The following is a 27,450-nucleotide window of genomic DNA, read 5'->3' on the forward strand; positions in this document are numbered from 1 at the left end:
TAAGGTTAATAAACATATTTGATATAATTTGTTATAATCCATAGCCCTAAGGGAGAAATAATCTAGCCATTAAGTTAAGGAAAGTAGGCATTGTTTAAGTGAGCTCTGATCAGTCATTGTCAAGGCTGTAACTCTGTGGTCTTGTTTGTTTGTCTCAAGGTAGATGTCAAACAATTAGCACTGCCTATGCTGATGCTTAAAATATTGTCTAGAAATATTGCTTAGATCACATAAAATGTATGTATAAAACACTCTCAGAAAAATCATTAACATCCTTGCAGCACCAGCACAATGGCAGTCCATTTCTCATGATGATCTATGATACCCATTTGTTGAAATTTTATTACTTTTAGCTTTAATGCAGTTTGGTTGCTGTTCTAGCATCTTACCATATTTGTCTCTTTCTCCTTTAGATAAGGCTGGACTTCTTTTATTAGGAACACAGTTGTAGTTTGATTATTTGTAGATTAAAGGAGACCATTAAACATAAATCTCTCAGATGGATTCAGTCTCCACATAGACTATAAGGCAGCACTGTTTTCAGGAAGATAAACAGAGACAGTGATTTATGTTGCATTTTTGGGGTATACTTCTGATTGTGTTGTTTCTCTTGTGATTAGAGATTAAAGGTTGTGTTTACTAATATTTTAGCTAGCCATCCACAAAGCATGGAAATACAAAATTACACTTAACGGTATTTTCTTTACAGATTAAGAACATATTTAATTACATCAAATTAATTCAATGCACTAAAATCATATAACAAAATTACAAAAAGGTAAATGATTACATTTTCTGTGTTTGATTTTTAGAACAACTGGGAACATATTTGGGACAAATTTTGCAATTGGGCGTAGGCCGTAGGTGACTCCCATTCAGTTAAATGGGAGCAACCTAAATGAACCTTAAAGCAAAATTTGGACCTTAAAAATTAGTTAAACTGACAAAAAGGATTGGATTTAAAGAAAAGAGAAAGATCTTCCAAAAAATGTCAGTAATCTGAAGTGAAAATCACACTGTATGTGAACCTTTACCTACAATGGTGGTATTCTACAAATCATTTTTGACTCACTGCAAATGAGCAGGAATAGCTAATTGAAAAATGGAAGGAATATTATTGTTGAGTATTTGTTTAAATTGTTTATATATTAAATTAGAGGATTTTGAAAGTTCTTTACATCTGGATATTCCTTTGATATCAGTTTGTTTCCCAGATTATTTAAGATCATCCACGTTGCGAGTTCACAACCAAAATTAAATAATGAATATTACAGGCTGAAACAAAGGAAGCCTTTGTTTTTTCTTGCTTTTTTTAAGCCATGATTCTAACATGGTATCTGTGGGAAAGTTTGTTGGACAGTGATACTTCAATGAAGTTGTCTTGCCTTCTACTGATGAAAGCAGGATTTGGTTTTGTATTGAACTGAAACTCTTCATTATGTAATATGCAGCTCATAATTTTCTCTATTTTCACAAATAATATGGGGGCTATATTTGTTACTACAGAACATGTTATATTCCTGTGTTTAATTAAAATATCTTCCTTGCTGCTACTCTGCAAGACATAGAAACAATTAAGGCCGTTAGAAAATGAGACAAGTTTTGAATCTGGCATCAAACTAAGCTACTCTGGCTTTTCCTCAATCCTTGGTTAACAGTTATTCTGCTGGTCTAGAGAGGGCCAAAGCGATCCAAAGAGTCTCTCTTTCTAGTGTCAGGTATTTGTTTGGTCATGGTTTGAGCAACTTTTGCTTTGAATAACTTTTGAGAGATGTTATTTTGTCAGTGTTCAAGGCTTCTACTCTCAAATCTTTTAATTTAAGGGCACGTGTGAGTGTATATGTCTGCCTGTCTATCCATCCACCCACCTACCCAGGAGAATATAATATTATAGAACAGCATCACTACTACAGACTCCCATTGACTGATCTCCTCAGAGGGCAGAATATCATTGCTAGGTGTTTGAAGAAGCACCTGATTTTTAGAAACGAACTATTCCTTAAATATGTCTCCCATGATGCTCATTTAAATGAGATTAGCATATTCTGTATCTGCACTGAAAAACTGGCATTTATTTGGATTCTAAAACTGTGACTAAAATCTATGCACATGTTGGGTTCAAGAATAATTCTTTTTGCCAGAGTCTTGAAAGAATTTTATTACATTTCCTCATGGTAAAAATCTGAAAACACTGAACGTCTGCATTTCTACAGGAAACAGATTAAATTGGTTTTGAAACAGCAAAATATTACAAAGAAGCACCTACCATATTTTTTAACTATAAAGGTCTGTTTCATCCTCTCACTATTTTTAGTATCGAAGGTCCTTTGAGCCTAGCAAGACTTACTAACTTTTCACAAAAAACAAATAGAAGTATTAATTTCTTATCTTCCCACATAAATATGTCACTGTGTCCTCTATTCATACATGTACTTCTCTCTCCTCTCTCACTGCATAAACTGTCTGATGCATCTAACCTCTTGGAATTTATGGCCTTATTGACTCAAATTTAACTTCCTCTAAAAATACTGTCCACAACAAAAAGCCCCAGGAAAAAGATCTGCTAAGTGTTGTCTTTACCTGTTACTTTTCAACCTTAAACATTTTTTAAAGTTGAGATGTGATGTTCTAAAGTACTGAATTCTATAGGGGAAAAAAAACAGAAAAATGTACCCAAGTCTATGAAAGTCCCTTCAGAGATTTAAGTATCAAATTTGAAATCTGATTATCTTACTTTACTTTGAAGCTTTTTTCATCTCGAAGATACCTTAAAAACACATCTTGGGAAAATACTTTTATTTTCAAAGTGTATGTGTTTGTCTGGCTTTGCTGGGTTACATCAGGCTACTGCAGTAGGATCACAGAAGTTAGAGATAAAAGAGATATCTATTAATTAAATCAAGTCCACTGGCCTGAAAGAGCAGAATATAGTTCTTCAATAGAAGTCACATCACGAATGAAACTGACACTGCATTTGATCTTAGTCAAAAAGCGAAGAAGCAGTAATAGTGCCAAAAAAACGAGAGCAATATTACTTCCTAATGGCATGCCGTGTACTTTAATGTTGCGTGTCGGACAAACCTGACACATGTGAGGCTTTGATAAGAAAAGAAAGCAGCATTCTCTAAACAGCTAAGAGGAGACTGGAAGTCATTGTGAGATGATGCACGATTCTTTTTACTTTTGGAAGAGTGGGTTCAAAATACAAGAGTTTTTGATCTCACCTTAATTTCCTTTTGTTCACATCACAAAACAATCATGCAATTTGATACTGGTGGTTTCTGTTTAAGGAAAAAATGAAATAGCAGGGGATACTGTAGGTCAGAATGGAAATACTATAGCAAAAATTGTTGGAGATCATGCCATTGATATTATTTCCATGAGCACAAAATTCAATCTGAAATGTTTGGGAGCATAATAAACAGCAGCTGAAGTGGAACTAAAAAGGAAAAAGCTTATCAGCAAAAGAAGTATTCATAAATTTAAATATTTGTGATAGCTAATTAACTGGTGTGTGATAAGATGGTTTTACTGATGTCTATGGGAAAACTCCTGTTGACTATAAAGGTGTAGGACCAGGGCCTCAATGTCCATTGTATATTCACCTCTGTGGGAATGCCCATAATGTAGCTCTGCTAAAGAGGTGGTTGAGCTATTTGATTTGGAATTATTCTATAGTATATATCCACTAGAAGGGATGGTCTTTTTGAGACAAAGATTTTGAATATATCCTCCAGGCTACTGTATTAACAGTTTTACTGACTGAGATCCACTTAGTTTATTCCATTTTTTTTAAAAAGAACCATTTGCAATCAGAAAATGCTGATGTGTACTTGTCAAAAAGTGTGTTTAAAGAAACAACAACAACAACCCCTCATCCCTTGCAATATGTTTTACCTGATGATGATGACTTGAAATCTGTGGTGGTGTTTTCAGATGATGGAAACCAGCATTTAGTATTGTTTTATGTTTCCAATTAAAAGGTCTATTTAATCCTAATAAAAAGTACCGTATTTTCCGGCGTATAAGGCAACGGGGCGTATAAGACGACCCCCTAATTTTACAGTTAAAATATAGGTTTTGGCCTATATTCGCCCTATAAGACGACCCCCCCTTCCGAGGGGGGGAGCCCAGAGCCTTTTAAATCCCAGCCGCGGCCGGGAATCAGAGGGCTCTGGGCTGCCCGCTGCGGCGGGGAGCCCAGAGCCTTTTAAATCCCAGCCGCGGCGGGGAGTCAGAGGGCTCTGGGCTGCCCGCTGCGGCGGGGAGCCCAGAGCCTTTTAAATCCCAGCCGCGGCGGGGAGTCAGAGGGCTCTGGGCTGCCCGCTGCGGTGGGGAGCACAGAGCCTTTTAAATCCCAGCCGCCCGCCGTTTATACCTGGCGTATAAGACGACCCCCGATTTTTGGGGGTTGTTTTTTAATATAGAAAGTCATCTTATACGCTGGAATATACAGTATTCTATGACATTGTGTTCTTACTCTACATTTATAATCTCTTAAAAATCGGTTTAAGCCTGATTTTGATGGCTTGATAAGAGCTATGGGAAGCTGTTTGCAAGTGAGAGACTAACTGAAGAAGCTCCTGTAGAGTCTCTGTCAAGAAAAAGTACCAGGTGTTCTAATGTTCTCTTTCCTGTTTGGCTTTTGTTATGGTCCTAAGGGAAAAATACTCTAGTCATTAAGTTAAGGAAGGAAGGCATTGTTTGTGAGCACTGATCAATCGTTTTCAGGGCTGTAACTCTATGGTCTGGAAGCGGGCACATTTTCTGCTTCCCTGAAGATATTCTGTAAGTCTAGTGTGGAGCCAGGCCTGTCTTGCTGGCATCCCAAAGACAGAAGATGAGGATGAATGGGTTACTGAAGAAACCAGGAGATTGATATAAGCATCCTGTGCTAATGTTGGGGGAGAAAGTAGCAGTTCCTGTCTCTGGAAGGCACAAAGAAAATGATAGTGGGTGGGAGAGAGAACTGATTCCTTTTAAGGGTTGGATTTGTGGAGATTATGGGTCCCTGGCCAGCCTTTGTCAGTTTGGGGGTTTCATCAAAAATGCAAACAGATGAGTTTCAGGAAGTTTCACCTGTTTTGGTGTTTTAATACAAAAGTTTCGTCCCTCACTAATAATAATATACCTAACTTACTGGGGCATTGTCAGACCTCATTAACATATGAAATACGCTTGCATTATATTTGCAATTTGAAAGCCATTAGAGAAGTACAAAGAATTACAAAATAAAATGCATCAGATGTTAGAAGTGGGAGTGAGTAAAATTGAGGGGAAAATATTGTTTCCAAAGGGTAAGTCGTTGGACTCAGGAGAGCTTTGGCACAGTTTTCCTACATGACTGTATTGAAATCATGTAATCCCTCTGTCAGTTCCCCATCTGTAAAATGATGTTTCATGCTTTACTGGAGTATTGTGAGGATAAATTCATTAATGTTTGCGAGGCACTCAGCTAGTAAGATAATGGAAATCATTTAAGTATCTATATTAAATAAATAATAATTTAGAGAGAAGAATTTGAGTGAATGTGTTTGAAGAGAGGGAATCATTTCACTGGGTTGGTTTTATTTTATTTTACATTTAAATGGCAGCTGTTTGAAGCTGCACAAAAATTGAAACGTTAGTAGTATCAGTGAGATGAATAAGTGGGCAGAGTTCAGGAGGACGGTCAAAGTAATTTGTCACATGGTTCTGCAATTTACCACCTGGATATCATCAGTGTCGCGTGTATATCTACCGCTGTGTATACATTGTTTTTGAAAGACAGAGAGGATTTGCCAGCAGGTTGTTTCAAGTTCCCACATCTATAGCAATGATGTATTTAATTATTAAAATACAACCCCAAGAACAGAGCAGCCTTCTAAATTCACAACTGCACAACAGACATCTCAAACATGTGACTTCATATTATGTACCAATAGTTTTAACTTGTTTTCTTTTATCTTTACTTATGGCTTTGGTTAAGTGCCAGATATTAAAAACATCCACAGTGATAAGCCACTTTGTTAAACAGAACAAAGAAACTCACTATGTCATAAATATCTTATTGGCATAGATTTTTAAACTAGCAATCCTTTAAACCTTTGTGATGTTTTTCTACACATGTGAACTGCACATATGTAAAATGGCTAAACTGCAAATGCTTTAAGCATGGAACTGTAGTATTAAGTGAGTTAATCTCTTGTATTGTACTTTTAGGTTCGCATGTTTACCTATCTGATCGGAAGAGAAGCTGCTTTTGCTGACAACCTCAAATGGATGGCCTGTGCTAACAAAGGTTGGTTTACCTTCTGTAACTGGAAATCTTATTTTCAAGGTATCATGCTAAGCTTTGTACAAGTTTTCAGTCTTGTCACAAGAGTTATCTCATTGCCAACTATTTAAGGTGAACCATTTGGAGGGGATTGGTTGGTTTTTCAGGCAGATAGGCTTGGTTATGAAAACATATCTAGAGTATGCAGACTTAAAAATATACCCAGTTTGATATACATTGATGGTTAATTAAAATGCACCTAAAATATTCCACAGATGTGATTTTCAATTTCTGCTTTGTTCACAATGGGTTAGCTTCAACTGAAAAGCTCCTTCACCATTACTATTATTTTATTGGTATTAGAGTAGTACATAGGACTCCGACTGAGATTAGGGCTGAATTGTGCTAGGCACTGTACAACCCTATAGTAAACCACATCCCTCCCCTGAAGAACTCTCAATCTAAATAGGAAAAAGAGATTTGTATCTTGTGAGGAGAAATACATGAGGGTATGAGGTGTTCATGTACTTATAGTAATGGTGATCAGAATAGTACATGTGAGAGATGGACACTATATATAATAGAGAGTCAAGGTGTACACAGCTCTGTGTAAGCTCGAAAGCTTGTCACTTTCACCAACAGAAGTTGATCCAATAAAAGATATTATCTCACCCGCCTTGTGTCTGTAATAACCTGGGATTAACATGGCTACAACACTGCGTACTGTAAATAATAATAATTTAGAAATCACTGATTAAGTCAATTTTCCTTTATCTGTATTCTTGGAAAAAACTTATGTCATTTTGTTTTTTCTTTGTGCCTCATCACATTATGATGACTCACATCAGGCACTATGCACATAGACATTATTGCTTTAACCACTGTTGTGTCCATCTGATTGGAATTACTCAGTTTGAAGTCTTGTCTTAATCAGCTAATGTTACACCATAATTTAGTTCTAGTCATTGTATAGGAATCCTTTGAAGCATCTTTTTGAAGACAATTTAATCAACCAAATGCTTTAGCTTTGTAGACAGTACAGCACTATAGCTTCATAAAGATCTAAGCACAGCAACTTAGAAATTATGGCCAGGCAATAGGAGCTGCCTGACTAGTTCATCTGGTACGTCTCATTCCTGATGAAGGGAAAATGCACCATCTTCTTCACCATCACTAGCAGCAATCACAATAGACTTCCCCATCACTTTGCTTTTGTATACTCTGATGGAACAATATTGTAGGTTTGCCTTTTTCTAAACCAGAGGGGGTCAAATCTGGTTCTCTCTCACACCTGGGTAAATCTGCATAAAATCTGCTGAAGCTAATGAAACTACTCCAGACTTACACCTGTGTAAATGAGAGCAGAATCTGGCCCATAGGTGTCATCTAAAAAGTTTATTTTAATTATCATTGCCTCCATAGACTTTTGCCTCAGATTGCATGTTATATGACTTGCTCCGTGACCTTAAGGTCTTCCATCTCTGATCTGTAATTAATTTCATATAGTCTAGGATCTGATACTGTAGGAAGCAGCACAACCATCTTCAGCTCAAGTTACATGAGATTCAGAACTTTCCCTTAGATTTTTTAGCTCTGGTTCAGCCAAGTTCTTTAGTGAAAAGACATATTACAGCTAAGGGAGAAGAGAAACCTAGTAAAGGCGATCTGCAGATTGGCTGAATGACTGCACTGCAGTTTACTTCTTGCATGGGTGGGCCAAAGCGTGTTGTTGTTACTGAGGTCAATGGCCCTAAAATCAATTTTCCTTGCAGTGATTTTCCCCTTGGAAGCACAGCATAGATGAAGGCTGTTTGCAAGGTTTCCAGCTGACTGCATTGTGGACAGCAAAATCCTTTCTTTCGAAAAGGATCACTAGGGAAATTCATACCACCTTGCAAAAGTTATTTAACTTCTGGAATCTAATGGTGAAACCATGAGACACCTCCCCCCCCATCCCACACACACATTTCTCTGCTACATTTTGTGCATAAGTAGGGCATATCTTGAGGGAGTATGGGCTTAATGAGGCTAAGCAGCAAACCATTTTAAATACATTAAAAGAATCAAGACCTCAAAGCCCCAGTAGAATGGTTTATGAAATTTACAATTATTTTCCCCATTATTCTGTAAGCAACTGCACATGAAGTTAAAAAAAATAAAAAAATAAAAATGGAGCTTTACCAGGATCTTGAAGTGAACAAAGGTGTAAAGTTTCCCAATACTCAACTTGCCAAGTTTTAAAGTATGCAGCCACTGCATCTCCCTCAACATTCACATTCAACAGAAAGTCAGCCAGCTGTAAAAATAAAGATAGGCCTTAAAGTTTTGGTTACTTACAAAACAGAGGGCATGAAACAAATATTTATATGATAAAAGTATGTCAGTTAATCATTTGACAGCCCCTCTTTTGAATGTTTGTTATTAATTATGCACCAACAGTGTGGTTGGCCCTTTACAAAACACAGAGGAGGACAAAAGAGGGGATTCATCTCCGCCCCAGCACAGAGCCTGGTGAATGGACAAAGGAAGAGGGGCTTGTGCCTGCCTTATTTTGGGGTTGATGGGAGCCTAGCAGTCCTGAGGGTTTGCCCAACTTGTGCCTCAATAAGAACAGCTTCATGGCCTGTTTTATTATTAGGAAATAGCGGAGGTGTAGGAAGCACCAGCTACAACCCGTACATAAGCAGCAGCATCCCAACACCTCCAGCACTGTGGGCTCTTGCAGCAAGTGGCATAGAGATGGTTACGCATGTTTTTCACCTTGTTGAGAAGCCCCTTCTGCTGGGGAGCATTACAGCTTCAGTGCAGTGAAGAATACCCTCCTTAGTCCCTACCCCAGGAAATTAGGTTCTAATCCTGTATTCCTTACAAGAACACTGCACCCATTTTGTTCCGTGACCTGAAGGTGGGACACATTTCTTGTCAAGTACACAGTGCACTGTTGAAAATAGTTTGTCGTTTTGAGCTGTTTGGGGTCTAATGCTACTGGTGGTCATTTGGCTGAAAATCACTATTATCTTATGATAATAGCAGTATGGAAAGGAAGTCTAATTTCAGAGGATAATCATTTACCCAAATTATATTTAATATTTAACCAAATAATGTTATGAAACATCATGTTCAGGCTTATGAAATGGCATATAGTTCCTGGAAGGACTTTTATTTCCTAAAAAAATATTAGTTATGTGTGTAAATGAATCTTAGATGATATAACTTACGTACCAAGGAGCCAGAGGTGTAAGAATGTGTAAGTTAAAGCAAAGGTTTATCTGGTATAATTTGCATAGGCTTAGCAGCTGTGCTCAAAGACTTCAGTGCATAACTCTTTATTTCCTGGTTAAACCTCAAAGTCTAAAGGAGGAGGAGCTGAAATCCCCTGGATAACAGTTTCATATAATGGATGAGTGTGTGATTCAAATAAGGATTGCCTTCTGTGACATATGGTAGTATTACACACACAAATAATCAAACAGTCCAAATACTTGGTGAAAGTGCAATATAGCAACGTTGCCTCCCCTTGGTCTTAACTCTAGTGTAATAACTCACAAGAGAGAAAATGCAAAAATAAATATTTAAACAAGTATGCAAAAATTTTGGAGAGTTCCATCACTCAGGCTGTGGCAACTCATTACACTTTATTGTAGTGGAAGCTAAAGTTCAGGGAAAACTACTATGTCTAGGAAGAAAGTAAATAAATCAATGCTACCTGGAAAGAATGAGCCAAAAGTTCATAATAGGCAGCTAATTCTAGTATTAATTATAATTCCATGGAAATTATAAACCAATTGCAGGCTTTTAACATGAGCCACGAAGTCTAAAAACACATTAAAAGGGAGACTAAACATTCAAAAGCCTACAGTGCAAACTCAAACCCAGCTTTGAGAAGACCACCACAAAAGGAAATAAAGAGAATGTATATGGTTACAGCTATGACTCCAGTCCTCAGCTACTTCCTATTATCAATCAAAAATTACATTTCTTAACAAAAAGTCTTACAAAAAGACATTTTTTAAAAGGTCAATAATTTTAATAGGCTGGGCTTAGCTGATTAAATGCATTTGGTTAAGCCCCGTAACACACTTTTCATCTCAATTTTCCACCCCATATCCATCTACAACACTGGCTTATGTCATGAAAAATTATTTTGATTATACAGTTTTGTTCAGATCCTTTGGAGTATGATGCACTATTCCAACAAGAAATAAAGCACTTCACATGTGTTATGATGCCTAGATACCACAGTGATGGGAATCTTAGAAATGTCAAGTGTGTGTGTGTATGTGTATGCCTCTTTGTGTATCTTTAAGAGTGAGTACTGTATATTGGTATAGGGTATATACAAGAATAATCTCCTTAACTGGATATCTCTATTGCCATAAAAGGGATTTTGGCAATACCAAAACATATCCCTTCGTTATCTGCAAAATAAAGTTAGTAGGAAAATGTTTGTCATTCACTATTTTGGCCCTGTATCTTGTATGCACAAATTTAAAATGAAAAAAAGCTGGTGCAAAATACCACGATTCCCTGTTGATTGTTGTTTAAATTATCGTTGGGTTAGTGTGGGTCATGTCTGTTGTTCCCTCCTTCACCGACCTCCAGGAGTTAGTGTTCTTCTCTTTCTGCATAAAAAAGAAAAAGAGAGGGCAAAGTCAATTTTATCTGAAACATAGTGACATAAAAACCTTGTATGAGGCACCCAAGCTTATGCTGACTTTCTATGGAGGCAAGCTTTATCCCAAAGGTAGCATCAGGACTTGTGAGTGAGGGATGCTGTAGTCATAGAAATTCAGAAACTTGTTAAATGAATATTCAAAGTAGTAATTTTAATAGCAATTTAACATTCAAGATATCCTGTAATTCTGACTTGAAAATATGTGGAAAAGAAAAACAATGTTGGATAAGAAACTCTCCATGGTCCTAGGCAATATACACATAAAGGTTTTTTATGATACAGTAGAATCTCAGAGTTACAAACTGACCGGTGAACCACATACCTCATTTGGAACGGGAAGTATGGAATCAAGTAGCAGCAGGGACGCCCCCCCCCCCCCAAAAGCAAATACAATACAGTACCGTGTTAATCGTAAACTACTAAAAAAATAAAGAGTAAGCAGCATTTTTCTTCCGCATAGAAACTCTGAGGTGTTTGTAATTCTGAGGTTCTACTCTAGTCAGTAATCTGCTTCTAGTTTTATTAATTGTTCAGGGATCTAATGTATAATGGCCTCTTAAAATCTGTGGAAGCAGAGCTGGTCATATGTTGCTCATAGCATGGTGCTTAGCACAACTGAGGCCCGATCCCTGATTGGGTCCTTAGGAACTATCTCGAAATAATACATAATAGTAATAATCTCATATAAACTATACACTATATAAAACAAAGAATTAAGAAACATACAAGGAAGTTGCATAACATAATACATTATATATTTTGGAATAATAACTCAAGGTCATGTGGAAATACCTAAAATAAAAGCATGACTAAACTATGCTCTTTAAGGCTTATTCAGGAAAACAATTACAAAATTTAAAAAGGGGTATATATGTGGGGGAAAATACTCCCTATTTTAAGTCCCCTACCCAGAGGCTTTAGAAATAGCAGCACATTTTTAAAAGGGTTTGTATGCTCCTTAGCATAATTTAGTTTTGCTTTTGGTGGATTTTACCTCAGCTGCAACTGACACACTGTCTTAAAAGAAGGAGATGGAGATAAAGTTAGTTAATTTATTTGTGGATCCGCCTCACCTGCCTAAATTTCCATAAATAGCTAGTTATTTTGAGTGCCCAACCAGAGATACCTTAAACATGCTGAGCATCTCCCTTTTTAAGATGTCTCAAGGTGAACGCTCAAAAATTGAGGTATTTCAAAATCACCTTTGAAAATTTAGGCTATCACTTGTAAAATAAAAATACTTACCCACAACTGTACAGTGCTCAGAGTCCTTGATGAAAGGTCTTATAAACCAAAATGTTTTGGATTTATTTATTTATTTATTGAGTTCCACACATAAATTGTTTATATAGATAAGTAATTAGATTTTAAGTATGTAGTGACCTTTACGCAATATAAAGGGCTAGATAATGAAATGTGTGTTAGTGCTGACAGGGAGGGAAAGCCCACATTTTTACTGCAGAGATTCTGCAACCACAAAAATGGAGAGGTCAGCATGTCAGAAAGGCTAATATACATATTAGCTTTTCCCAAAAGTAATCTCAATCAATAACTCATGAAATAACAGTACACTTTTCTTTCTTTCCACCATTTATACAGAATGTAATTTTCCCAAGAACAGATTTCCCAATTAAGATTGAGTCAGTCGTTAAGCTGCTAGGCTTCAAAAGCTCCAAGAAACCCAGACCAAAAACAAATAATCTTCTTTAAAGTTAAATTTAAGGCAGAGAGTATGTTTCAGTAAGTTAATATCCTTAGAGAACATTTTAATTAGTAAATACAATTTAAAACAAACCCAACTCCCCAAACCATAAAATGCCAGGAAACGCAGAGTTAAAGTTAAATTACAAAAGCTAAAATATTTGAAAGAATGAGAATTCACTGATATGGTGACCAAATTTATCAGAGCTTTGCACTCAGAGAAATGTAAGTGTCCCATCTGTCTTTGCTGATTGAGTATTGAAAATATGCACCAAAGAAATTTTTTTTTACCTTATTTCATATCCACATATTGCTGATATGTAGAATGAGCTGCATCATCATACACCTTTGCTCTGTTCATGTAAGTGCTATAATTTCATGGTCTGGAGAGAGGAGGAATTATATGGAAACATGCCATATTTTTATCAAATGACACATGGATTATTGGCTGGCACATTGAATAATAAGGCCCTATCCTGCAAGACGCTGAGTGCCCTCAGCATCTCGAAAGTTTGGTCCCTTAAAGAGGAGTGAGTTATGATTGGCTACAATGTTTGTCTAGTCAAGAATTTGTTGTTTTGTACTGTTTTGTCTTCTTGCTGACTCTCTCTGACCATAAAGATGAGTGGAGTTGGCCCTTCAGTGTGGGCTAGATCAATGTTGCTCAACCTTTTTCATACCAGGGACCATCTTGCTGCCTCCCTAAACTGTGTCAGGGAGATCTCCAGGACCGGCACCGGTCCACAGATCAGTCGTTGAGAAACACTGGGCTAGATCATGCTAATAGCACTAAGCCGATAGTAAGGGGTGGTGCAGAGATACAGCGCCTCACAGAGGAGCAGTGGGTGAAATCTGCCTAAAAGAATCATGATCTCTCTTTGAGCTCCTTGTTTGGGGTGGAGGAAGGGAAGCACATTCGGCCACCTTCCCCCACTTAAGAGGGCAATGTATTCTTCCCATGCTTAGCAATTGGTGGAGCATCAAGCTCGGCTGTCCCTGCTTCCAAATTCCTTTCTGATGAGTAGGTTCTATGGGGGAGCAGCCTCTGCATCTCTCCCTAGTGCAGGTTCTGCAATTCTGGCAGGCTGTGTAAGGGCGAGACACAGTCTAGGACCTTACATTGAAGAGTGAGGTATTTTGTGGTCACCAATAAGGTGAAATGCCTTATTATGGATGGCTGAAGTAGTCTGAGTTACTGATTTTTCTTAGCACAAATATCTATGGCACTCTCTACCATGGTATCTGACAGGTTAACAACCTTTAATGTAGTCATCCTCACAACACACCTGTGGGGTACTATTATCCCATTACACCTATGGGAACTGACACAGTCTTTCACTCCTGTGTACTATTTAATATCTACAGGAGGGAGCCTCACATGCATTATATTTATAATGGCCAGAGAGTTATCAAATGCAACCAACAATGAAAGAGAAGTGGATCAAAACACTTGTCATAAATAATTTGATATATTAATGATAGAAATGTATAAAAACCTTGTGAAATACTGTAATTCCAAGGATCTGAAAATGCTTTTAAAATGTTACTTAGTTTAGCTTCAGAACAACCCTGTGAGGTAGATAGCATAAATGAAACCCATGTTAAAGATGAAGAAACTGTAAGTGTCATATCTACAATCACATAGCAAGCGGAGATGTTGTAAGTCCCAGACCCCCATTATAACCGCAACAACACTACACATATCCAAAAACCTTTAGGTTTGGTAATTGACTAGACATCTCAGACTTTGTACTTCCGATGCTGGATGGAATTAGAAAATATTAAAGGTCACAAAAATGAGGAAGGAAAAAATGGTAATCAAGCTTTCTGAGACGTCAAAAGTTCCCCTTGGAACTTCAATGGAAGATTTCGGTCTGTTATTGTATCCAATCTGGTTTGTCTCTCTCTAATAAATACAGCTCAACAGTTGTTTCCAGCTGCCTATTACCATTTGAAGTCTGGTTCTCCAACCCTTCAAAGATCAGGCGTTGTGGTAATGCCTCTTTCCTGTCCATTAGGCATCGGTCCTCCTGTAGTAGAGAAGAGGGTTGGTGATGAATGGAGATCCAGACACAGTAGTGTAGATGAGGGTAAATTTGGGTAAACACATGCAGTAGTCTGGGCAAGACTGTGGCCTTGGAGTTGCTCCAGGCCTTTGTCATATTTGGATTACATGGGATTGGCAGGGCAAGGACATGCAAGGATACTTTGCATTTGAACATTGAAAGGGAATAAAGCTGGTGACAGTGTAGGTGGCTGTGGCCTTCCCCATTTCACTGCTGCCAGGATACTGCCTTTAGGAGGAGTCCTGTTTCAAGGCTTATGATTCAAACTTCTGATTATTTACCCAAGTGATTCTGATTCTATTCTCATTGGTCCCTGCCATTTGCAAAGAATGTATTATGGAATCAGGAGTTTATTCACATTCCATGCCACACAGGATTGAGAGTGTACACAGATCTGGAGTGGAGTACCACTACTATTTTTTCCCCATTTTGACCCCATTTCAATTATGTAAACTGACACCTGAAAGTAGGGGTATGTCTACACTACGAAATTAGGTCGATTTTATAGAAGTCGATTTTTTAGAAATTGATTTTATACAGTTGATTGTGTGTGTCCCCACTAAGCTCATTAAGTCGGCAGAGTGTGTCCACAGTACCGAGGTTAGCATCAACTTTTGGAGCGTTGCACTGTGGGTAGCTATCCCACAGTTCCTGCAGTCTCCGCCGCCCATTAGAATTCTGGATTGAGCTCCCAATGCCTGATGGGGCAAAAACATTGTCGTGGGTGGTTCTGGGTACATGTTGTCAGGCCTCCCTCTCTCCCTCCATAAAAGCAATGGCAAAAAATCGTTTCTCGCCTTTTTTCCCGGGTTACCCATGCAGACGACATACCACGCCAAGCATGGGGCCCGCTCAGCTCACCGTCACCGTACATCTCCTGGGTGCTGCTGACAGACGCGGTACTGCATTGCTACACAGCAGCAGCAGCTCCTTGCCTTTGCAAGTTAGCAAAGACTACCCCAAATTTGACCGAGCAGGGTTGATTTCAGTGTAACTTTAGCGCCCTCGTGGCCAAGATGGAGTCTGCTCTGCAGGCAGCTCTGGCCAAGAGATGGCGCGCACAGGAATGCAGCAGGAGAAATCTCTTCCACCCCAGGGGCACCTGTTCCAAACCCCCCAGAGTGAACACACCCACCCACAGGAAAAGTACAATGGATGTAACAAAGAGAGAGATTTATTTACAGAGGGATGAGTGGAGAAAAACAACAAGGGGAAATATAGGGGGAGCAGTAAAACAGGGCTGCATCCAAACCAAGGCCCCGCGGGCCCAGTGGGAGCACAGTCTGGACGGGCAGACACTGAGCAATGTATCTGCACACAGAGTTCAGGAGGCCTGAGCAAAGTCCCAGTCTGGTGGTGTGTCTTGGGTGCTCCTGGTCATCTTCGGCGCCAGTGAACTCTCCCCAGCAAACCCCTCCAGTGCCCTCTTCTGCTGCTCTGTGCAAAACCCCACAGAGCAACCCCCTCCCCACTTAACTAGCTACAGCCTCCCTCCTTGTTCCCAGTGCAGAGTCACCAGCCCCAGTACTCACAGCCCCACGCAGCTCTGGGCAGCTGTGATACTGGGCCCAGCTCCGGCTTGTCCTTGTCGGGCGATTCCTCCCTGGTACAGGGCTCCTCCTGACTCCTGTCCCGGGGTGTCCCCGATCGGCTGCCCTGTCCTTCCCAGGCCTCAGGCAAGTTCTCCCTGCTTCCTCCTCCCAGGGCCTGCAGACTGCCTCTCTCCCTCCCTCCCTGGAGCTCCAGACCCGCCCCCTGGAGTTTCCCTCCTTTTTTCTTATTCTCCCCTTCCCTCCTGGGAAAAAAATTTAAAGGGGCCATGCTCTCTAAACCCCAAAGGGGTTACATCAGTGCTAATCCTCTTGTCAGGGAGGAGTACAGAATTTGATTTTAAGAGCCCTTTAAGTCGACAAAAATGGCTTTGTCGTGTGCATGGGTGCAGGGTTAAATCGATCTAACGCTGCTAAATTCAACCTAAACTCGTAGTGTAGACCAGGGCTAGATAAGTTTTGCATGGTTTGGTATAATGTTGTAAAGAGTGAACACAGTTCTAATTTTTATTAAGTATTTACTATGAAAAGAAAAATCCCATAACTTCTACTTTACCATGAAACTGCAAAACTGTCTTGGAACCAAACACTTAGGATAAGATGTGCAATGGTGTATAACAGTCTCAGGAACTGAGCCCTTCAAGACTGACACACTGTTTCACAGACTTCTGCTTTCACAAATTAATACTGGACAAGGCTGCTTCTCATCAAAGATGGTCCTTTTGCATGTATCCTTTGGAGATAATTAAACAGAAAACACAGCAGACATAACATGCATCATATTTATTGTTGGGATCTTCCTTAATTCCTTCTGTCAGCCTCATAACTTGGAATCTGTGTGTTTTCACAGGGTTTTTTACTCAGATCTCTACATTAGCTGACGTGCAGGAGAACGTCATGGAATACCTCCATGTTCTTAGCCGACCAAAGGTTATTGATCAAGAGCATGATGTGGTATGGACTGAAGCATATATCGACAGCACTGTAAGTCTGCATGAGAAAGCACTTAAAACACGTGCTCACAGAAGAAGATGAGGAGTTAGATATAAACCTGCCATTGTGGTTAACAGTAGTAGTTGTTCATCTTTCTGTCCTTTGACTGTCACTAGGTGGGGGTTAAGTTTTACAAGGTTTAAATTAACTAATTCCACTTACAGCAATTAGTAGGTGTTTATACATTTAAATATTGTAGGAATGCATAGGTCAGACCCAAAAAGTAACAGTCACTGTTGCCTTTATGATCAGCAAATGTGCAGTTTGGTTGTCAGACATGACCAGTAACATAAAGATTAGTAACTTGGAGTAATCATCATTTTCCAACTGCCTTTAAATGAATGTAAATTTAACTACAAACTACATTTAATGAGACTTCTGCAATAGTCGTTAATATATTTTATTCTACAGAGGTAGGCCAATGACTAGGTGACTACTAAGATGTTTTCAGTTGAAGAATATTGAAAATGTTGTACATGTTACATATTAAAATAGGACAAATCCTTTTTGTTCTGGTTGGTAGATGGCTTGGTTACCTTACTGATGTATAATTTTCAGGTTCAGCACCTGAAAAACATTAGATTTAATGCAGATTTTCTTTTTTGAAATGACTGTTCATTTACTGATCATATTTTTTAGCAAGTTGTGTCTGACCCAGATAAAGATTCATTTTGTTTGGTTTCAGTAGCTTGCTTAACCTTTTTTTTCTTTCTTTTCCTCATTTACCTAATTGGGAGTAACATATTGTAGAAGCACTCCATATAACAAGAGTTGCAGCAAATGTTCTTAATTTAGTGTGAAATGGTTACAAATATTGGTTTTGATGAGTAGAAATCACAGATTAGCAGCTGCAAAGCTGTTCATTTATTTTAACTGTTTTTCAACCCTGATGAGAACTGGGCAAACTGAGAAAACCCTATCAGGTGAGCTCAACCTTCCCTCCCTAGTCTACCCCCCCTTTTTTTAAGGGAGTGGGGGGGAGGGGAAGCTTTAAACTTTGCCAGGCTTTTGAGCCTCCAGCAAGTTTAAAGTAAAATCATCATAAAAATGTCCCAGAAAAAATAATTGAAATGCTGGTTTATTTCAGTTTTAGGTTGTCTTCCTCTTTTTATCTGAATTGTGGTCTTGAATAAAATAATATAAAACAAATATGAGCATCTATAGTTACCAAAGAGAAACAAAATAGCCCCACTTGGAAATGTTGTTTGGATGTAATCAACGTATTTCCTATTTCCTGTTTTACCAATAAATAGCACTTAAGAGCATGATTAATCTGCACTCCTCCTTTTCTTCACTGAAACATTAGGGTGAGAAGGGTAAAAATTACATAGAGCCTCAAAGTTCCCTGCTGCAAAACATTTTCTGAAATAGGGAGAGAGCTGGTAGAATCTAAAGTGTTTTGTTTTCATTCTTATACATGTTTCTCTCTCTCTCTCTCTCCCACCCACTCTTCCCCCTCCCCCCCTCGTCTCTTATGCTTTAAGTAGTCAATGTAAGTTATGTCTTAGAGGTCAATTCTCTTCCTTATCCTCTGTCTCTTTAACCTGGATAAAGAGTGTGTTTTGTTGCAACCCAAACAAGCCAGCAGCTGCTGCTTTCCGTCCACCCAGCTCTGAAGGCAGTGCCGATGTAAGGGTGGCAATAATACGGCCTGCCCTACAATAGGCTTGCAACCTCCTTTTGGGTCAGGACCCCTGGTCTGACAAATGCTGTGTACTTTTGTATACATTTACCGTATAGTATCGTATGGGGTAAAAGTACACAAAAGACCAGTTTTCATGGCGAGACCAGATTTAATGGCCCGCAATACAATTTTCATGGCCGCGAATTTGGTAGATTCCTATTTAAAACAGTTAAAACACAAATTGTCAACATCATATGTCAAAATTCAAAGTAAATAGCCTTAAGTCAAATGCTAATATGTTCGCAAGCAGCATTTTTCTTTCTTTGCCTGTGTGTAAATTTAGATTATTGATGGAAATGTTTTTTCATCGGTTTGTGTGTGTATTGAGAAATAGACCTTTATTGACACTTACAGATAAAAATTTAATCCTTCCAAGTCCACTTACATTGTTTATAATCCTAACTAAATACAACATGAGGGAGTAAATGCAATACCTACTTGAGAACAGTAGAGTGAGTTTTTAGAGAAGCAGTTTGGAGGAGAAATAAGGAAAAATAAAAACAGTTGAGCTGTTACATTCTTGAATAAAGAACTATCTTAATCCGAAGGAATGATGATTTATTTCAATCAAAATAAAACACTTTAAAGCTCTGCTTTCTGTGCTCTCCTCCCACCCCAGACTCTGATTAATTTGATTAGTAGTTATTTATATTTTGGTAAGGCCTGAGGGCCCCATTGTGCCTAGTGCTATAGGGTAAATCTCTTTCTTTCCCAAATCATCAGTGAGACTATATAGGAAGAGGATAAATGGAAAGAACCATAAATCAAGTCCTGGGAAAATAGTGCAGAAGGAGCCTGGTAAAGGACATTCCCATTCTCAAAACTAGATCTGTGTGAAAGTCCAGGGCCAGGTCCTCAACTTTGCTATTGGTACATCAACTTTCATGGGAGAAGTGGGTGCTCAGCACTTCTGAAAACAGAGCCGCTTACAGGTGACTCTCTGCGTATATGTGCCTAATTTTAGGCAACCAGCCGTAATGTTATGCCTGAGTAGGGATTGATAACAAGTATGTAACTACTCGAGGGTGGCGGTTCATTTAGTGTGATATTGTGAATGAGTAGTTTTCAAAGGAGGATATAGACTTCCTAAGGGGTTTGTAGAATCCCTATCGTTGGAGGTTTTTAAGAACAGGATAGACAAACACTTTCCAAGGATGGTCTAGGTACACTTAATCTTGCCTCAATGTGGGGCAAGGGGATTGACCAGATGGCCCTTGAGTTCCCTTCCAGATGTACATTTTGATGACTCTATGTCCAGCTACAATTTGTCAATGCAAGTGAAAATGGGTTTGTGGATTTAAAGAGGGTGAAATTTGGCCAATCGAGGCCACTGTCAATTTTCATGATGAAAATTTTCTCTCTCATATAAATATGCCAGAGTGCAATGTTTTGCTCGAAATTTCCCCTACTGTAAAAGCTATGGTTCAGATAATTGCTTCATACAGCTCAAATCAGAATAGAAGTCACTTCCCCATGGTAAACTTATGAATAAGGCTGTGTTTTAGTCACAGGTATTTTTAGTAAAAGTCATGGACAGGTCAAGGGCTCTAAACAAAAATTCACGGCCCGTGACCTGTCCATGACTTTTACTATGTACCCCTGACTAAAACATGGGGAGGGGATGTCCTGGGGGTGCTGCAGGTGCTTGGTGCGGGATAGCCAGCCCAGGGGCACCGCAGGTGCTTGCAGCAGAGGTGCTGGTGCGGGGGGCTGGAGAAGGTTCCCTACCTGGCTCCTGGGAAGCAGCGACCTCCAGGTCCTAGCTGGATGTGCTGCCTCCCCAAGCCCTAGTTCTGCAGCTCCCATTGGCTGGGAACCATGGCCAATGGGAGCTGCAGGGGCAGTGCCAGGCAGGTGGAGGCAGCACATGGAGCTAGGAGCTGAGCCCCCCAGGTAAGCACCACCCTGCACCCCATCCCCAAGCCCCCCCACATCCAAACTCCTGTTGTTGGGGGGAGCGGAGGGGTGAGCTGCTCAGGCAACCCCTGGGTCAGGCACACTGGCAGCTGCAGAGGTCACATAAAGTCAGGGGGAAGGGATAACTCAGTGGCTTGAGCATTGGCCTGCTAAACCTAGGGTTGTGAGTTCAGTCCTTGAGAGGGACCATTTAGGGATCTGAGGCAAAATCAGTACTTGGTCCTGCTAGTGAAGGCAGGGGTCTGGACTCAATGACCTTTCAGGGTCCCTTCCAGTTCTATGAGATAGGTATATCTCCATATATTATATTATAAGTCACAGAATCCATGACTTCCATGACATCTGTGACAAACACGCATCCTTACTGATGACCCACTGACACTGTCGTCAACAATGGTTGTTCCTCGAATCTCTCTGCTAAGGAAAGGGCTCCCTGTACCAGAGATTCCACCTGGATGTAGTACGAGGCCGATAGAGAAAATGTTTGAAAATATGTACATAAATATCCCACCTTCTTTCTGTTTGGACAGTGACTTGCGAGAGGTGGGCTAGTCAGGCAGAGATTTGTAACACAACAGCAGTGACGTAACACTATATATACACCGTAGTACATTTCTCTGTGTAACTGAAGAGGGCTTTTTATTTTCATAGACATTTACAATTTGCCTCACTGTTAATCACTTAACGGGCCGTTTCAGGCATGTGATAAGGGGCAAATGACTAGTAATGTGAAGAGTTGTTTTATTAGAGTTCTAGCATGGTTTATTGACAATTCTAGCCATCAGGTTGGTGTAGCAAAGGAACATTGCTTTGAACAATACACATCAGATCTTGAAATGGAGGGTGGGAAAGTGGAGTAGCAATATTCACCCGAGCTTTGCTCACAAACTAGGCTCCATCTACAGATTAATGTTCATGAATTCTAGCAGGGCCGGCTCTACAGTTTTCGCTGCCCCAAGCAGCGCGCCGAATTGCTGCCCTGGGCGGGGGAGGGCAGTCCGTGTGCCCTTAGGGCGGCAGGCGCGTTTCCGCGGCGGCGGCAATTCAGCGGCAGCTTCTATGTTTAGCTGAAGCCGCCTCCGGACAGCTAAACATAGAAGTTTCCACCGAATTGCCGCTGCCGCGGAAACGCGCCTGCCGCTCTAAGGGCACACGGACTCCCCCCCGCCCGCGGCGGCAATTCGGTGCTCTACTTGGGGGCAAAACAAGGGGGACGGCCGCCCCTTGCAGAAGGCCGCCACAAGCACCAGCTTGGAATGCTGGTGCCTGGAGCCGGCCCTGAATTCTAGATACCAAAATGAGATGCCACTCACAGGAGCTTATGCAGCTGTTCATGATATGATTCTCCCTCTTCTTTCATCAGTAGAAAAGTTAACAGTGTTGACATTTAGAAAAACTACAGGGTTAAGACCACACTGAGATGAATCGGGCAGTTTAACTCTTGCAGGCTCAGGCAGACATTACTGCATTGATTGCAGTCAGTTCACATTCTCATGGCTTTTGTATCCATAAAGGCGAAGACTTTTTTTTAATGACAGTGTAGAGTCTGAAGCACAAGATGGCAGCCTTCAGAAAAAAAGTACTGACTTGAGTCAACACCAGCAGGCTTAATTTGACCCCTGTATGGGTCTCTAAATCCTTCTACAGTGTTACCTTCTTTCACATCCTTTCTACCCCTTCCCAGTGGCACACAGAACTATAATGCAGCAGTTCTCAAACTGTGGGTTGGGACCCCAAAGTGGGTCACACCCCCATTTTAATGGTTTGCCAGGGCTGGCTTAGACTTGCTGGGGCCCAGCCGAAGTCTGAGGGTTTCAGCCCTGCATGTTGGGACTCAAGCTACAGGCTCCCCCACCTGGGGTCATGTAGTAATTTTTATTGTCAGAAGGGGGCCATGGTGCAATGAAGTTTGAGAACCCCTGCTAATGTATAGTTCAAAATAATCACTGGCATAAAATTCATTTATGATTATTTTCAAGTAAATGCTTTTTCATTGTGTTTGCACTGCTGGCGGGCTCATATGATGCCATTCGGGCAGCCTGGTTCAGCACCTCATTCCCCCCATGAGTGGCAGGATTAAGTGGGGGACTCAATTTAGCTGTAGCCTAGGATTGAATATAACTAAGAACAAAAGCTTGTGAAACCAACATTTCTGAAGAGTCTACACTGAAAGTTACAATTATTGAACTAACATGTTTTAATTCATAATCAGTTGATTTGTGCTAGACGTTTACTGAAAATTCAAGTCTAGTCAAACCCTCAGAACTATTTTTCTGGCTCTCTGCAGAATCCAGCAGGCGTTATAATCTGTTCACATTTTCAGGATTATCTCTGCAACCAGCAGGCTAGAAACACTATTTTTTGTTGTTGTTTTTTTTTTAAAAAAAGAAAAAGAAAAAAAGAAGCTGAGTTTCTGGAGTACAATTCTAAGGCAAAGGATTAATTATGTGGCAATTCCACAGCCCCAGAATTGCAAAATACATGAGTCCCTGTATATTAAACACATGGATACAGCATAAGTTACATTAGGTCTAAAGCTTTTATTTTCTCTTTTCTTTCCAAGAATTTAAGTTGAGGTTTTATAAACTACATGCCATTCAATTTCCTTTGCACGCATTGCATGTAGGAGCTTTTATGAAGGAATACAAATTAAGTCTTACCCTATTTCAACTAGACTCTGTTCCCAGAGATATCATCAAATACCTTTTCTGGCATGAGTTAATTGTGCCATTATCATAAGTGGATGTAATTAGCATTTTTATCATGGTAAAAGGTGCCCAGGGCCTGTAGTTTGAAAGTAGATTATGTATTTCAGTACCGCATCCCACTAAAATGTTTCATAGCGAGTGTGGAAAGATCTTCTGTCATCACAGCAAGTAAATATTAGAAATAACTATATTAGTGAATGTCAATAAATACCATTTATAAACATCTGTGAAAAGAGAATTTAACACAACCCATAAATGATTACATTTGATTTCATGACCATTTTTTTTGGTCCCACACTTTTTGCGTTGGCCCCTGCTGTCATTGTGTTGTACTTACTTTTCCAGCCATATCTTCCTTACACTGCCCTATCTTTTTCCTGCCCCTAGTGATCCTGTGATTAAGACTAATGGTCTGTGCATGGCTGATTTTAGAGGATGGCATCAGACCAGCCCCTGAAAGTTTTCTTGGAGATTAATATCCTGTATAATCCAATCTTCCAGATAACAATCCTGTAGGTACTCCCACGCCCCATCTTCTCCCAGGCCCCTGGGACAACTCTTACTAACTTTGTTATCCTAAGGGGAGGGTCTCTATTACCTGGTCTCTATCTTCTGAACCCTCTGAGTCTTTAGGGTGCACCAGATGGCCACTTCCCCATTGTGAACAATGGGCCTTGCTGTTCCAAGACAAATTATCTTGGGAGTGGCAGATGCTTCCTGTTTTCATCCCCTAATTAAGGTGGAAGGGCAAGAGAAACACATCCTCCCCTGTTTCCAGGTCAGTGTCCCTTAGAATCAAGCAATTCATTGCCCTTCACAGGAAAGTGCTGTTATCCCAGATTATGGCTCAGAAATTCCCATGAGAGTTGCACCTGCTCACTCTAAATTTTGTAGGTTAAATTTGGTCCTGGATCCTAATTTTAATGAGAGCTTTTGGATTTATTCGGCGGGATTTGAATCCTTGGAGACTCTTCTCCCATCTCTGATAAATAGCCAGGGTTCACCCCACTTGATCTCAGGGTGAGCAAATTCTTCATGCATGGATCTCAGCCTTTCCATTAGGTGGATGGGTGCTCAGGCACCTCCACAGCATCTTTGTCTCTTGCACGCCACAGCTCTGCAGAGTTTTCTCTGCAACTCAGGTGTCTGTGAGGAGATAGGATGGTGTTTGGAGAATATCTATGGGCTACCCTCCAGCTTGGATTAATTTACCTGGAAAAGATAATACAGCCCTAGCCTGTATCAGCTTTTCATTTTATCTCTGCCAAATACAGCACACCTAGGAGGTAGTGCTGTTCCGTAGAAGTAACACTGCCAGGACCCACAGCCTATTTGGAGCTACAGGCCTTTTTCTCAGATGACCAAGGCCTCCTGCAGTTCATCTGGGCTCTCACAGGTTTGGGGAAGGGTCCTGTGACTTTTACAGTGGTAAGACAACACACACACAAAAACAAAGAGGTGTGTGTGTACCTGCCCTCCTCCCCTGATGAGATGATCTGGGGGCACCCAGGGGCGGCTCTAGGCACCAGCAAAACAAGCTGGTGCCTAGGGCGGCAAAATCTGGGGGGCGGCAAAAGGCTGCGGCCCCAGCTCATCCTGCCGCTGCGAGCCGAGGAGCCCGGGGGGGGGGGCGGCAGGCTGGGCCGGCGGAGCCCCGGGACGACTGGACCTGCCGCAGGCATGACTGTGGAGGGGGCGCTCGTCCCGCGGCTCGGCTGGACCTCCCGCAGGCATGACTGCGGCAGCTCAAGCGGAGCCGCCGGACCCGCGCACCGGCCGCCGCCGCGGGCGGTCCAGCCGAGCCACGCGACCAGCGGTCCCTCTGCAGTCATGCCTGCAGGAGGTCCGCTGCTCCCGCGGCTCCGGGGCGCCTCCCGCGCATGACTGCTTGGGGCGGCCAAAAAGGTAGAGCCGCCCCTGGGGGCACCTCTCAGGGAATCATCATAGAGATTCTCATGCAAAAAGCCTGCCCCAGAGTTTTTGAGAACTATCTGGCCCAGAATTTCCAATCACCATAATTAAACATTCCAGTTTTCCACTCAGCTGTTCTAATCCGTTAGCTTTACTGCTGTATCAAGAGTAAACAAATTACCGCTAATGACATTAATTGTGTTAAATCCAATAAGATCCTGTGTATCAATTGACAAAATATAATGAATGCTCAAGATTGTAAATGTATAAACCTCTCAAATGAATAGAATTCATGCACACTCATTATCTTTTAGGTGCAGCTCAAAATATCATTAATAGAATGTGTTCCTTTTTGTAAGCTAACACACAACTTGAATTACTTATGCTTGGCAGTTGGGTGCTAATCAGTGCAAGGAATGCTGTGCCACTTAAATGAGAGCTTAGAGCCCCAGATCACACAGAACAAGTACAAGAGCAGCATGGCCCATAAACAGACAAATTGAGAACCCTGAAAAGAAAACGGGCATGTCAGAGAAAATAACTAATGGGAATATGACCATTTACAATAATTTGCTGGTGTGCACAACATATACAATTTCTAAGGCACGCAAACAAATATATTATGGATAAATTGTGCTTTTCTATGTACACACACATACATAACCTTTCAGTTCTTGAAGTAAACCCCTTTAAATAAATTACATGTTTGCTTTTGCTCCAGTGCTGGAATTTATGCCATTAGGGGAATTTTCAGTTATTGCATTAGCCACAGAGTCTTACTGCACAGATCTAATTGCTGGTTGTCAGAGTTGCTAGAAAAAAGTTGTAAGGAGATGGCAATATTTATTTTAATGAGTTAACACTTTTCATGTGCATCACTGTATGTACAGTATGTGCACAATAAAATGCCACAGATCAAAAAGATGGTCCAAACATCAAACCAAAACAAAACTCTGCACTTAAAGAGGAGCATGAAATTTCCTGCTGGGGATGTGGAACATGGAATGCCATCTGTATTATATGGCACTGAGAAAACTGATTATGGTTGGACCTCTATTTCATAGCAGATGGGTTCATTAAATTTAATAGCCTCCAGAGCCTCAGAAACAGTGTTAAAAACATGTGGAACATGCTGTGACACTTTACTTCTCGCCCCACAGTCATTATAACTCTGGCACAGACTATAAATATCACTGTACTTTATTTCCATTGAAACAGATTACTATTATAATTATTTTTGCTAGTGTACAGTTACTTAAAAAGTGGAGAATGCAAATCCTATTTGACAGCATGATAGACAGTGGTCTCAGCATACTAGCAGCCTAATATGCCACTTTTTTTGTAGGCATCGTGACAAAAAAGAGTTTTAAGGAGGGATATGGAGAAGGATAATGAGGTAGTTTTGCATACTTTTCTAGGGAATTCCTCCCAGATGTGAGGAGCATCATGGGAGAAATGCACAAAGGTGCTTATTCAGATCTTTCAAATGCTGGCATTCACTTGTACTGTGTTCACACAGTAACATTGCTTGCCCAGGACTTGAGAATGATGGAGCCCATCCTTGTAGGATTAGCATGTTATTGTGAAAGTATTTTGGCTGTCCCAGCATTGCTTAGCTGCATTATCATTTCCCACTGGCACTACTGAAATTTCAAAGTGGATTAATTCACAAAACATACTGTGATTAAATTTAATATTTAGGAAATTCAGTCAGGTTCAAATGTTAGATGAACAGATTCTCCTTTACTAGCACTGTAGATCTAAAGAAAATGATCTTTAAAACCACTATATTAGGACTTTATCATGAGTTTCCAGGGTTTTCTCTTATTTTACACAGTTTTCTGGCCTGTGATATCATTATTTATATAGGGAATTATTGTTACTCCCTATATGAGGCTATGATAGGTTATATCTTTAAAATAATTCAACGAAGCTCAAATGTCTGAAACTGTTCACCTGCTGGATTTTCTCCTACCAATTACTCTATGT

At 40.3% G+C, this 27,450-nt stretch overlaps 1 protein-coding gene and 1 long non-coding RNA gene across 17 annotated transcripts in view; one reads left to right on the forward strand and one right to left on the reverse strand.

Annotated features, from left to right (window-relative positions):
- CACNA2D3 (calcium voltage-gated channel auxiliary subunit alpha2delta 3) overlaps window positions 1-27,450 on the forward strand; it is an 839,197-nt gene that overhangs the window by 583,538 nt on the left and 228,209 nt on the right. For all 16 annotated transcript variants that reach the window (XR_005582636.1, XR_005582637.1, XM_039480709.1 and 13 more), the window contains 2 exons: window positions 6,202-6,280; window positions 17,099-17,232. Coding sequence is in view for 14 of the 16 variants with exons in the window: in XM_039480709.1 (XP_039336643.1) it covers window positions 6,202-6,280; window positions 17,099-17,232 (213 nt within the window). In the remaining 2 variants the exon portion in view is untranslated. The remainder of the gene's footprint in view (window positions 1-6,201; window positions 6,281-17,098; window positions 17,233-27,450) is intronic.
- Window positions 10,418-16,415, reverse strand: LOC120368555. The gene is made up of 3 exons (XR_005582638.1): window positions 16,231-16,415; window positions 14,581-14,662; window positions 10,418-10,878 (listed from the first exon to the last, which is right to left on the reverse strand). It is a non-coding gene; the product is annotated as an uncharacterized LOC120368555 (long non-coding RNA).

The sequence above is a fragment of the Mauremys reevesii genome, linkage group 7 (assembly GCF_016161935.1).
Source record: "Mauremys reevesii isolate NIE-2019 linkage group 7, ASM1616193v1, whole genome shotgun sequence".
Classification (NCBI taxonomy): domain Eukaryota; kingdom Metazoa; phylum Chordata; order Testudines; family Geoemydidae; genus Mauremys; species Mauremys reevesii.